The sequence below is a fragment of the Tachypleus tridentatus genome, chromosome 3 (genome assembly GCF_004210375.1).
Source record: "Tachypleus tridentatus isolate NWPU-2018 chromosome 3, ASM421037v1, whole genome shotgun sequence".
Classification (NCBI taxonomy): domain Eukaryota; kingdom Metazoa; phylum Arthropoda; class Merostomata; order Xiphosura; family Limulidae; genus Tachypleus; species Tachypleus tridentatus.
The window spans coordinates 100,597,826-100,611,884 of NC_134827.1; the positions used below are offsets into that span (position 1 = coordinate 100,597,826).

At 29.3% G+C, this 14,059-nt stretch overlaps 1 protein-coding gene across 1 annotated transcript in view; it reads left to right on the forward strand.

Annotated features, from left to right (window-relative positions):
• The window catches only part of LOC143245927 (homeotic protein female sterile-like), an 89,563-nt gene that overhangs the window by 22,180 nt on the left and 53,324 nt on the right, over window positions 1–14,059 (forward strand). Inside the window, exons 9-13 of the mRNA XM_076492181.1 lie at window positions 3,048–3,218; window positions 3,416–3,505; window positions 4,843–4,944; window positions 9,544–9,672; window positions 13,744–13,944. Coding sequence (XP_076348296.1) covers window positions 3,048–3,218; window positions 3,416–3,505; window positions 4,843–4,944; window positions 9,544–9,672; window positions 13,744–13,944 — 693 coding nt within the window. The remainder of the gene's footprint in view (window positions 1–3,047; window positions 3,219–3,415; window positions 3,506–4,842; window positions 4,945–9,543; window positions 9,673–13,743; window positions 13,945–14,059) is intronic.

A 14,059-nucleotide genomic window follows, 5' to 3' on the forward strand; every position in this document is an offset into this window, starting at 1 on the left:
GCAGAAATGTTAACACTTGAGTCATTAGGTGATATAGCTGTTACACAAGCACTTTTATTGTTGAATTTTTAGAAAGAGTAAAAAGTTTCATTTACATAATAGCCACCTGTTGGGACAGTGATGCATAAATTTTTCAGTAGAAGTTTTATGTGCCCTAAATGTTTTCCAGTATTAACTTTTGGTATTTAAATTGTAACTTTTAACATAAAAATGAAAACAACATTGATATATTTAAACAAAAAAACAAACAAACTTTACCCTACAAACTCTGAAACCCAATAAAGAGTAGATAATAAGAAAACCCAGATAATAATAGCTTTATTATGTTGGTTTCATTTGTGATGTGTGGTGTCTTCAGTCACTCCTAGTTGATGACTTTTATGGTACTGCCCATAACTTATGGTACTGCCCATAACTTAAAACAGTTTACACATGACATCACTAAACTTCCTTTCTTTATTCAACTGAAGTATATTATAATCAACTAACAGTAAATGTACATTCAGATTTACCTGTTACAACAATACACGCATGTTTCCAGATGATTATTGTTTTAAGTGTCCTTAAGTATTTTTTGTAAGTGTTGGAGCCTGAAGTGTCATATCTGTAAAAAACAGTTGCTGAAACATGTGTAACAAACCAAGAGAACAGTTGTGGTTCGAAGGAAACTGTACTAATTAATTGTTACAGTTGCTGAAACACATGTGTAACAAACCAAGAGAACAGTTGTGGTTCGAAGGAAACTGTACTAATTAATTGTTACAGTTGCTGAAACGTATGTGTAACAAACCAAGAGAACAGTTGTGGTTCGAAGGAAACTGTACTAATTAATTGTTACAGTTGCTGAAACGTATGTGTAACAAACCAAGAGAACAGTTGTGGTTTGAAGGAAACTGTACTAATTAATTGTTACAGTTGCTGAAACGTATGTGTAACAAACCAAGAGAACAGTTGTGGTTCGAAGGAAACTGTACTAATTAATTGTTACAGTTGCTGAAACACATGTGTAACAAACCAAGAGAACAGTTGTGGTTCGAAGGAAACTGTACTAATTAATTGTTACAGTTGCTGAAACGTATGTGTAACAAACCAAGAGAACAGTTGTGGTTCGAAGGAAACTGTACTAATTAATTGTTACAGTTGCTGAAACACATGTGTAACAAACCAAGAGAACAGTTGTGGTTCGAAGGAAACTGTACTAATTAATTGTTACAGTTGCTGAAACACATGTGTAACAAACCAAGAGAACAGTTGTGGTTCGAAGGAAACTGTACTAATTAATTGTTACAGTTGCTGAAACGTATGTGTAACAAACCAAGAGAACAGTTGTGGTTTGAAGGAAACTGTACTAATTAATTGTTATCATACACCACTAACTGCTTGGATCTGTGCTCCAGATAGGACCACTAACTGCTTGGATCTGTGCTCCAGATAGGCCAAGCACTGTAATTTATGTTAGAATTAAACAAAACTGTTTTTCCTCCCAAAACTTTCAACTTTTATTTGTGTAATCTCAAACATCTTGAATAGATGTGAAACGTTTGTTTTGAGTAATAATATATATATTTTTTTACTTTCTGTACTCTGTGTGGGGTCTGTTACTTAACCATCCTTATCATAAAAAAATTGGGAAATATAAATTATGCTTTTTTACATGCTAGAACAACTACATATTATAACACACAAATACAAATGTTTAGTCTAAATTGCTAAAGTCTCGTAATGCTATACATTTAAATGGATATTTATTTTTTATTATATTGACCTTCCAGTCGTGCCGAACTAACATTACTTAACTTGAATTGCTGTGATGCACATGAACTTGTTGCATGTCTAGAGAAAAAACAACTGTCTCCTGTCTTGGCTGTGTTTTAGTGGACTAATATTTTGTAATATATAGTCACATTTCAGTTATATATATGTATTTAGATTACTACTCTTTAGAAATAAATTATTAAACCTATTTTACTTAAAATATAGAACAATAAATCAAGAAGTAAAGCAGATGATTATATTTTCTCACTGTGACCTTTTTATTTGGTTGTTGCTAGATAGGTTGCTAAGCCTTTTAAGATTTTGCTTGTGGAGGATATCAAACAAGCAAAAAAAATGTTTTTTTTTATGTATAGTTGAATAACCAGAAAATCATAAATAACTACACTTATACCTTATAATTCTACTGTAGTTTATTAAGCTCAGTAGCTAACATATATACTTAAATTTTATAGAATATGAAACTCTGAGAAGGCTAAAGACACATCTTATCTCCTTGAAATCTTGATTTGAAAAAACTGTGCTAGCTTTTTAACAGATTAAAATGGCTGATAAAACCACTTTGGGAATATTGTAAGCTATTGATTGGTTATTCATATGTCATATACTGTAGTAAGAGTACACAAGTGACCATTTCAAAAAAATGGGTCCTCATGTTTGATTCAGTACATAAGCCATATTTCAGCAAAATAAAGATATGTGGTTCTTATTTTAATTCCAGCTTATCAATATTAATAAGTTGAGTTACTAATTTGTACAAAACTACAGACTTAGTATTTTGACATTACAAACATCTACTTTTGAACAGTGCTGTATTAAACATATGTGACTCACTAAAATCTATATTTAGGTCTGTTCTATTAAAATATGAATTATAATCTACACTTTGATTCCAAACTTATTTATATAAATTCATAACAGTAGTTCAGTGAAATTTGAATGCAAGTCAACAAATGTGACGACATGGCCTTTGACCCATGACCCATAGCAAAAGGGTTATACCAATGCTGCATTCAACATAACATGGGACACACAAAAATTTATATTTAAGTGTTTTTTTATATTTACTTTGAAATTAAAAATATTAACTTATGCATAATAATAAATAAATGTTTAATAATAAAATTTGAATTACAAGACAATAAATAAAACTGATGTTCAGGTGTATTTACTCCACTTGAAGCTAGTGTATTTGGTGCTGTTTTGTAACTTATGTGTAATATAATGGTTGTTGCTTATTAAACTAATATTTGAATGTTCTTACTGACTAACAGGTTAAAAAAGGAGTTAAGCGGAAAGCAGATACAACAACCCCTTCAAATAGCGTTCCACCCGACATGTTAGTGTATCAAACCTCCAATGAAACTAAAGTTTCTAGGATGTCTACAAGAAGAGAAAGTGGGCGACCAATTAAAAAGCCATCGAAGGATCTTCCAGATATCCAGGTCATTAACTGCCATTATTTGTAGAATTTAAAATGTGCTACTAAATTTCTTAGAATAACTTTAAACTGGTTCTGTCTTGCATTCATTAAATAAGTAAATATATTATTTTTGTGATAAATGATCAAATGAAGTGTTGATTGTGTGGTACGTATTTTGTTTGGTGTATGGACTTAGTTGTGATGCATTTCTTTTTATAGAATGCAAATAAACCAAGAAAAGGGAAACTCTCAGAACAAATGAAGTACTGCAGTACTATCCTGAAGGAGGTTTTTGCCAAGAAGCATGCTGTGAGTTAAAAATTGAAATAAAATTTTTGTATTTAATAATAAAAATGTATATTCTCTTATTTCATTTTTCAATACGTGGTACTGGTGTATTAGGCATTTGACTCACAATCTGCTGGTTATGGGTTCAGGCTCCCATCGCACAGAGCATGCTTGTCTTTTCAGTTATGGGAGTGTTATAATATGATGGTCAGTCCCATTATTTGTGTATCTTTGCACAAAATTCAACCTAAAATTGAAGTGGTCAGAGCACAAAAAAAGCCCATAGTTAAGCTTTTTAACAACAAAAAACATCATCGTAATGTGTAACTGGAGACCTTAATACAAGTTATTTGAGTATTTATTAAGTTGTGACACTACATTATTGTACAGAACAAGCATGAATTACTCAAAATTAACGAAAAAAAATCGAGAAGACAATACTTTGATTACTGTTTAGTTACAATCTTCAATAATACCATTTAGGCTATTTGATTATTTTTCTGGCTTTGATTGGTGTAATTATAACTTTGATTACTGGATATCAGAATACTTGAAACATTAGTTGGTTATTATTTTTGGCCAGATTTAATTGTTATTATGATTACCCAAGTGTTATATGGATGCTAATTGATGCACATGTACAGTTGATTATGTTGCTTAATTGAGCTTATTGTCCAGCTCTTCTGCAGGATATGGTACTGTGTAATGTGTTCTATTATTCAGTGGGCTTTTTTTTTAATTTGGTGAATTTAGTTTAAAGTTCAGTCTTTATTCCTTGAAGACTTAAATTCAAAATTTTCAACAACACTTTTGATATTAATGGCATAATGCATAAATTATTTATTCATTTTCCTCAAAGTTAATTATTTAGTAAATGAAAACTTTTCTCACGGAGTAACTAAATAATTTGATAAATCTCACGATAACATTTATCTGAGTCACTGCCTGATTACTTAACTTAGTTACTATTTATTTATAATATACTCTTGTTTCTGCATACAACATTAAAGTTCTAGATAACACAATCATTATGGTTAGCTTCCGTCTAACACAGTAGTAAATTAAATCATATTATGAAGTTGTTATATTGTGTTAGAGAAATTCATTGACATGTGTAAGTGAATCTGAACAAATCCATAAATTGTTACTGTAAACTATTTTTTTTCATAAGTATACACAAACTATATTGTTTGATTTAATAATCACCCAACAAGATTTGCAAAAATGTTTTTTTTTATATTGTTTTAACCAAACCTTTTTTTTTTCTTTATTTTTAGGGATCCATCAAACATTTCTATGCATAATTCAAGCCAAATCTTAAGTGCTGTTTTAATATAAGTGAAGTTATTACTTTACAGGGTTATGCTTGGCCATTTTATAAACCTGTGGATGCAGAACTCCTAGGTTTACATGACTATCATAAAGTAATCAAACAGCCTATGGATTTAGGAACTGTAAAGGTGTGTATATGCATCATTAGCAATGTCCAAAAAGTCAACATAAAAATATTGTAATTAAAATGTGTAACATTGCAACTTTTTTGACATGAATTTAAATATTTTAATAAAATATTACAGTAATAGTTTGTTTATTTTGTACTCTAAAAAAATGAATTTTTCATATGAATATGGTTTCTTGAACTTCAATTGTAAGAAGTAATTTAAAGCTCTCTCTCTCTCATAAAATATATATTTGTGTGTGTGTGTATGAAACTTTTGTCAGACATTTAGTTGAATTGACCAACACTTTATTCAATTTGTATTTATTAGTTTCTGTTTTATAACTTATAATAAAGTATGCATATTTCACAAAATTTGGTAGACTTTTAGTAAACACTACCAGTTTTTGTACATAAAAAATTAGATTTGTTAATGAAGTATTTTTACTGAAGATTTGTTCACAAACTCGAGTACAAAGTAATTTTTGTGTTAAGATTAAAAATACTTTTCTTACAATCAAAAATTTCAGATTTGATGTTTGTGATCTCTAAAACATCCTAAATATATTTTGGGAGTTTTTCTTCAGTAAAACTGTTATTTTCTCTACTTTACACTGTTACAAGGTTGGCCAGTTTGGTTCTTTGAGGATTCACTTCAAATTGTTACGTAACTACACTTGCTTATTCTAAATACGTTTGAATTTATAACAGTATACATCTATTTATACTTAAATTCTTATATTTTATTACCCTTTGAACTGTGTCTGACTAATATTTGCACCATATTTGTTATAAATCATATGGGGAACTTGCTGCTCTTGTTATGGTGTTGAATTACATAATGCAAAGGCTATTCACAGTTGTTTCCCATGAAAAAGGTATTTATTTTACCTTATTGAACCTAAAAAGTATAATTTTTATATTTTAGCTACTTTTATTATAATAAAGAATACACATGAAAACCAAGAAAGTTTTTTAATGCCATAAATATGTAACCTTATTTTTTTATACTAACAGTTCTGTTTCACTAAATATTTTTATTTAAATAAATAAAGCACCAAAAAACCTAGTATAACAACAGAAAAAGCAGATAGTGTCACCAAATTATCACAATTTTTCTGGCTTTTTAATGGTACAACAAGCTGTTAGCAATTTACCTGATCTCATTCATGTATTTCCTGTGGGAATTAGGTTTGAACTGAAAGCACAACTGAAAACTCTATAATAAAAAAAAAAGTGCAATATAGTAAATAATTATATATTAACATCTTGTATAACTGTTGGTTATAAATAACATTAAACATCAAAAGGAATGGTTCACAATTTCTGAAAGGATGTGACAGATTAAAGGGTATTTCATACTTCTAAGAAAGTTTGTAAATAAATTGGAGAAAAGGGGGTACTTAGAGATAAAATGTCATTTCTCATAGTATGGGATATTGAGGATTTTAAAAATATATTGTCATATAAAATTAAGAACTTTAAATGTATATTAAAATTTATATAAATAGTTACAATTTTATGCTAACATTCATGTACCAAGGTGAGAAAGTGGTTTAATTAAGTTTTGAATATGAATCACTAAACCCTCATGACATCCAGAAAAAAATATGCCTACAGAGAAAGCATTAGTTTAGGATTTTGTTTTTTAAAATCATTCATAGTTTAGAAGGAGCTCTATTTTAATATGGGATTGGTCAATTTGACCAACTTTGTAACCATAAGAATTTTTATCCTGTAACTTTTCAATAAAAGAAATGCTTTCAATAAAAAAATTTTGTGCACAAAATATTTGATTTTTAAAAGGAATTATATATACTGAATATTTATCCATGAATATATGGAATCAGATTGACTATTTTGAATTAAGAGTGATTTTTGTGTTAAGATTGAAAACTTCATCTGAAAATATTTTCAAATATTTAATTTTCAAATTAAATATCAAACATTTTTCAGTAAAGCTTTATATTTTCTCTACTCTAGTTATACAGACTGTTAAATTGACTGACCTTGTAACCAGCATAAAAATACACATTTAAATTACCCTCCCCTTTTTTTTCAAGAGTGACTGCAGATTGTTCTTTGAACTGCATTGAGGTAAGACTTCCCCCATACAAGTTGTAAATATTTCTGCATGTGCGTAACTGAAGTTACTGTAATGTACTGTGTAATACGCGAGTTCCTCACAAGCATGTATGTTGAAAAATAATTTTTTTGTTGCCTTATAATTCTAATTTTTACATTTTAGTTAGTCTTCTAAATACAAAGAATATACATTAAAAACAAGTACTTTGACCTTTTGTTCTTTTACTGTCAGTCACCACTAAAATTTAAGTCTACTTTTTTATACTGATGGTATGGTACACTATTTGCTTAAGTGATGTACCTAAGAACACAGTGATATGTACAAATCGAATAAACTTCTGTAAGTATTATAATTTTACTGATTTTTGAACTAAGACAAGATGAATGAATGTTGAATAATTTCCTCAACTTCATTATATGAACATCATGAGATGAATTTTCAAAGTAAAGATGAAACTGACAATACTCTGTAATGAAAACAAAATAGCATTGTTCAACATTTAATAAATTAAAGCCTAGCCTTTTTTTTACTTTCAATAGTGTTAATATCTGATTTAATGACTGTTTTGACGTCAAGTTTTTGTATACGAAGATAGTAAAGTTTTTTGAATGTAACTCTAAAAGGTCATGATGTGTATTTTGACCTATCTGTAGCAAGAGGCTTAGATGTACCTCTGAGAACAGGGTGTGTAGGTTACTTTTTGGTAACTGCTGAAACATTCTAGTCTGTATTGAGGTTACAGTAAAATCTTCCAAGGTTAATCCCAGCATTCTGAAAATAAGAATGCTGATTCATGACTTGGATACACCTGCATATATTAAGTGTTTTAATATCATTTAATTGAAAGGTTACATTTCAAATATGATATTATTGTTCTTTGATTTACATTATGTGTATGAGAATAGTGTGGGCTATATTCTTTTAACTCTTTCAACATGGGCTTGATCAATTTAACTGACCATGTGACATCTTTGTATTCATTTTGTCTTTACAGAATTAATACTTCTGACTTTCAGTATAATGTATATATCTTTACAAAATTTGTCTTTCAGTTAACATTACAAGTCTTTAACATACAAAATATCATATTTGTTTGGTGAAGTGTTCTTAATAAACTGAAAGATTTGTCATTTCCTTAAAAATCTTGAATTTTGTGTAATCCCTAAAACCAAAATATATTTCAATTTTTTTCTTTGTTGAAACTTTACATTTTCTTTATTTTCTTTATATCAAAACAGGACCAGTCTATTTGACCGATCTTGTAACCAACAAAATCTCAAGTACTCTTTTCTTTCTAAAATGACTTCAAATTATAACATGAAACTACATTTGTTTATTTTAAGTAGTTTTAAGCTTGTAAGATTATACATTTATTTATAATTAAATTTTGTTTTTTTATTGCCCTATGAATTGTGTTGAACTACTGTTGTACCATTATAAGATGTAAATTACTTGGGATATGTGCAGCTCACATTATGCTATAGAATTATGTTACATATGTGCTGCTCATGTGCTTGTATGCATCTTGAAACTTTTATTTATTTTACCCAGTCTCATATTAACTAATCTGTAAAGTTTCTTATTTTTATATTTGCTACATTTATTATAATCAATAAAGGATAAACCTTACAAAAATGCTTGTTTTTGATTGTAGAGGACAAATGAGCCTACTATTGTATAGTAATGGTTGTAATACACTAAATAATGCACAATAATAATGTGCAACAGTAGACAATTTCCCCTTGATTTTTTTTTTGTGCTTTCTAACCTTGAAACAAAAACATTACAAATTCATCTAAACCATTCATTAAGTTTTCCACAAGTAGGTTACTTGTACTCTGAGTAAAATTAATTATTAGCTGTTCAGAACATAACATTATACAATAAGTCATTTGATAGATGAAAACTGTGACTTGGTTACTGTGTGATTAAACAAGAGAAAAAGTTATAGGTGGGTGTGACAGGAGGGGTCTGGTTTCCTTTCAGTAGCTCTGTAGCTGAGTATTAAGGCTGTAAAAAGTGTGGTTCAACTGAATTATAGTGATTCTGTAGTTAGCAGTTTATATTTAATTTTATACTTTTTCAAAGGGTGATGGATAGAGAAGAGAAAGAAAACAATGTCATGATTGTCGCACTAGAGGAAATTCAGTATTTTTTAATTTCCTTGTAGAATTAGAAACTTAAATCTTCTATTAACTATGTACTGTTAGTTGCAGTAGTTTAATAAAAAGTTTTGAGTGTAAGACATTAAAACTGTCGTGTAGTAAAGAATCTACGGATGCAAAAGGGTTAATACATAAACTAATTAACTTATATTGGTTAAGTCAATGCTTGTTGGTAATTATTATCTGACTAGAATAAAAGAAAAAATAATTTTTACTTGTACTCAACGTTTTGTTGGAACTTTCCAGTGATGAATTTGTACGTGTATATGTAGAGAGAGAGAGAGAGAGAGGCTGAACTTGTTTAAATATTAAATTTATTATAGAAGATTTGTATCATTAATGTGTTGTTTCATAACTTTTTACCTTCCAGCAAAAACTAGATTTAAGGGAATATAAGACACCAGATGAGTTTGCAGGAGATGTGAGACTCATATTTACAAACTGTTACAAATATAATCCTGCTGATCACGACGTGGTGGCAATGGCAAAGAAACTACAGGTGAGTTATTTTTCACTTGATAACTAAATGTCTGTGGGTGTATGCATTTCTAGGCTTTAATTTCTGTGTTACTTGGGACTGATAATTGATTGGGCAGTCTGTTTAAAATGGTTGTAATGATTTTGAATTTGTTGACCGTTATCATTCACTCCAAGGAACTTCCTTAATATATATTTTTTAATAAATTTTAATTACGTTAAGTACAGAAGGTTTTGCATATAAAGTATTTAGTAGGATAAAGATGTCTACATTTAGTCTGTTTTCAGTATAATATTCTGTCATCTGATCACTCCAGATGCCAGCTTATGGAGTAATGACATATTTCAGAGGGATTGAGTGTGATACATGATTGAATGATTTTTATAGACAAAAATTAATTTCTTCATGATTCTAATAATATTTTACTTTTTTGCAATAGTAGAGAGTTCAATTTATTTCAATTTTTACGATTGATTTAGCATGAATGAATTAAAGGAATTTTGGCTTATTGATATATAAACCACTCATGCAGTCAAAGCAGTGCTGTGTTGCGTGTAGTAAAGCTAATAAAATTTGAGTGTTCTAATACAAAGATTGATTTCAAGTCAAGACATAATTTTGTCTATAGAAATCACTACTTTGGTCTCATTTTAAATATGTAAGAAAGGATGTTGAATTACAGGAAAGTGGACAAGAGGTCTACTAGAACATTCCAATGAGTGTTAGGGTTTATTTTACTGTGAAAGGATGAAATGTTTAAGTTATTTTTTCTTTGTAAAAGAAAGTTTAAAAGCATCTTATTGAAGGTTAGAATATTCATCTGTGATTGATAGGATGAAGGAAACTGTTTTTGTAGGGCAGTTAATTGTAAAGATAAAGCCTTGTTTTTTTCAGTTCCATATCAAAAGGTGATATAAAATGATCTTAGTGAACTAAATATCAATTTAAAGTGTTTCTAGTTTTATAACATAGATAACTGTCATTTATCAGAACATTGCACTCTGCATGAGTAACACATTTTAAGAAGTGAGATATTAACACAAATGTCAGTGAAAACTTTTAAATACACTAACATTAACATAATTGAAAAATATAAACTTGTAATTAGTCACTTGTATATGAGAATATTGCAAAATGAATATCGGCTGCATACTGAAAGTACATGACCCTGTAATCCAATCTCAATGTATCGTGGGTTAAAGGCCATGTAATCATGTTTGTTGATTTGCATTCAGATTTTTCAATATGCTATTTTATGAATTTATGTTAAGTTTAGTGTCAGATTTTAGATTGTGATTTAAATTTTAGTATTCTCTATTGATTAATTTCTTAATTTGAAGATAAATATTAAAAAAACACCTAAATATAGATTTCTGTGTTGTATATTGAATGCAGTACTGGTTGAAATCATATGTTTGTGATGTCAAAACACTGATTAAAAACATTTAAATTACAGTAGCTTCACTCCTTGTACCTTTTCTATTTGTTGAGATATGATTTGTATAATGAATTAAAACAGTAGCTTCACTCACGTCTTTCCAGTTTTGGACATAGTCCCTTATATACAACTAATTAAATATAAGACGTGAATAACCATTTGAAAGCTTAGAATGTCCCCTATTTGCTTTCTCAGCAATTTTAAAGTGCTAAAAAGCTACCTCACGTTTTTGCACCAAGATTTCAAGCAGGTAGGTTGTCTTTAGTTTGCTCAGAATATATATGTTTTAGACAGAATACAACTTAGTTGTTAAACTATGATATAAGTGTAGTTATTTAAATTACACACACACACACACACACACACACACACACACACACACACACACACACACATCAAACTACGGCAGACTGCAAATGAGTTCAGAGATTGTTGTAACTGGAAGATGTAATTATTTGCTACTGTTTTTTTTTATTTAATAAAAATAAGTTTTAAGAACTTATTCGTAAATAGTAGTAATCTATTCACAAACGTAATGTATGATAATTGAAAGGTAACTGTCTTTTATCAAACAGTAGACCACTAAAGGTCAGTTTTATATTTTTGGATATGGTAACATTACACCTCATCAGTGCAACTTGTGAGGTGTAATGTTAGCCAGGCACTACGTGAAGATCAGTATAGTAAAAAATAAATGTGTACATGGATAAAGTTGGGAGGTTTTAGCTATTTAGATTAAACATTTGTGTTTTTGTGTTAGAATTTGTAGTCATTCTGGAACAAAAAAAAAGCAATTTATATTCATTTCTACATTTTTTGGTGGTTACAAGGTCGGTCAAAATTGCTGACCCCATATAGTTAAGGAAGAGAAAATAACAGACAAAATAGGCTTACTGAACAGAAATATTTGAAATGTATTTAGGAAACTGTCAATTTTGAGTAAAGTATTTTACTAACAATTTATTTGTAAAAATATCAAGACTGTTTTGTTACTACTCTGAGTGAGAAGTGGTTTTCATGGTATGATTAAAAACTATTCTTTTTCTCCAAGATCTCTGTTACTTGTGTAATCTTCCTGCCAAACATTTGTTTTCAGCAAGACTATATTTTTTCTGTTATTTTCATGGATGGATCATGTAGGACTTGGAGAAAACCTTTGTGTTGAACAGTGTACACTTGTTACTTTTCACTATATTTTTGTCTAACCTTTTCTTATTTTTCCTTATTTCTATTTTGTCGTAATTGAGGTTTCATTGGTTTTTCTTCCCATCAGTGCAGCAGTTCTCACCAAGTAACATGTCAGTTTAATGAAAACTGTGTAGATTTCTCCCTCTATAACTTCTACATTACTTTTAAACTCTGTAAACAGAAGCAAAGAAAAACCACAAACAACCTTGAAAGTCCTGTTTTTGAATTAAGAGACAACATTGATTTAAAATGTTTTGAAGAAAGAGTGAACTTGAAATAATCCTGCATCAGATTTTAATGTACTTTCAAATTATTTTTGTGTGAGAATTTTGTTTATATTAGTACAAGGAATAAAAGTCTTGTATAGGAAGCTTTTAATTTCTAATAACTATTTCTTTATAAAATTATAACAGTTTAGGTCTAAATTTACAACAGTTAAAGCCTGACAGTTTGCTGAAGACAAATCAACAAAATAATTGGATTCCTTGTGTTTGTTAGAGCCGGCTGATGTAATTGATATAATGCATTACATATGAACATCAACTACATCCATGTATTAGTCACAAAGGCCAAAAGAAATCCCTCAGGTTTTGCACATAAATATAAATCTGGCAGTGGGAGAGCTAATTAATTACCTTTGAACATAGAGATGAAGGGATAAGTAATCAAAACTACTGTCTAGTTGTGATTTTTAATTATTGTTTGCTGTTTATTGTGTTGATAAAGTGTACAGGTTCAGTCATGATTGTGAATTTTGCTGTTTATTTTATTGAGGGTATATAAAAGTATTAAAATTTTGGAGTTTGCTACAAGATACAATGTTTTATAGTGATAATTTTATGGTGTTATAGTAAGTTCCGAGTAGATTCCTAGCTTTGTCAGTAAGATTCAGTTTTTAAAGATGTCTAGAAAGTGATGTTTATTTTTACAGGTAGTGTGTGAAACTTTTAGTTTATTGTGATAGCATCAACATTACCATTTTTTGAACATTAAATTATGAGAAGTGAGTTAAAAACATTATATTTTCATGTTGTCAATTTTTGTAAGTCTTCAGAAAAATTAAGAAAGAATTATTCTAAATTATTAGGTTGAATAAAAAAAACTGAAGTTTTCCTTTTTTTTAGAAAATTGTCCCATTTTGCAATTTAAAGTTTATAAACTGAGTTCTTTCATGTGAGTGAATATTGAAATATTAGATGTTGGTAATTACAGTGACAAGTTCTGTGTTCAAGTCCATTTTTTTGTTTGCCATTGTTTTATTCTGTACCAATCTAGCTTTATTTAGTGCACCCTTGTTGTGAACTGTTGTTAATGATGTTTTAAAAAAACAATTATTCAGGTTCTAACCTCTTGGAAACAGATTGGTAATGTGTTTGACTCAAGTAACGTGACTTACGTCGCTGATAATTCACATAAGGTTCTTCATATTCACATGTACCTTAATAACAAATGGTTTGTTTTGATAGGAGGTGTTTGAAATTCTATATGCTAAAATGCCCGATGAGCCAGTACCAACAGAACCCACACCTGTTTCACAAATTGAAAAATTGGAAGGCAATACCACCAGTACTGGTAACACAAGCTCTGCTTATTCTGGAAGTTCAGAAAGTGAGAATGATGATAGTGAAGATGAAAGACAGAGGAAGATCAAGCAGCTGCAGGAGCAGGTAATTTGAAGTTTAGTTTTAAAATATACGCAGTAGTGAGAGAATGAATTATATGTCTAAGTATGAAAACATGGAGCAGATGGTATAATATTTCCTTGATTTTAACTTTAGTTTT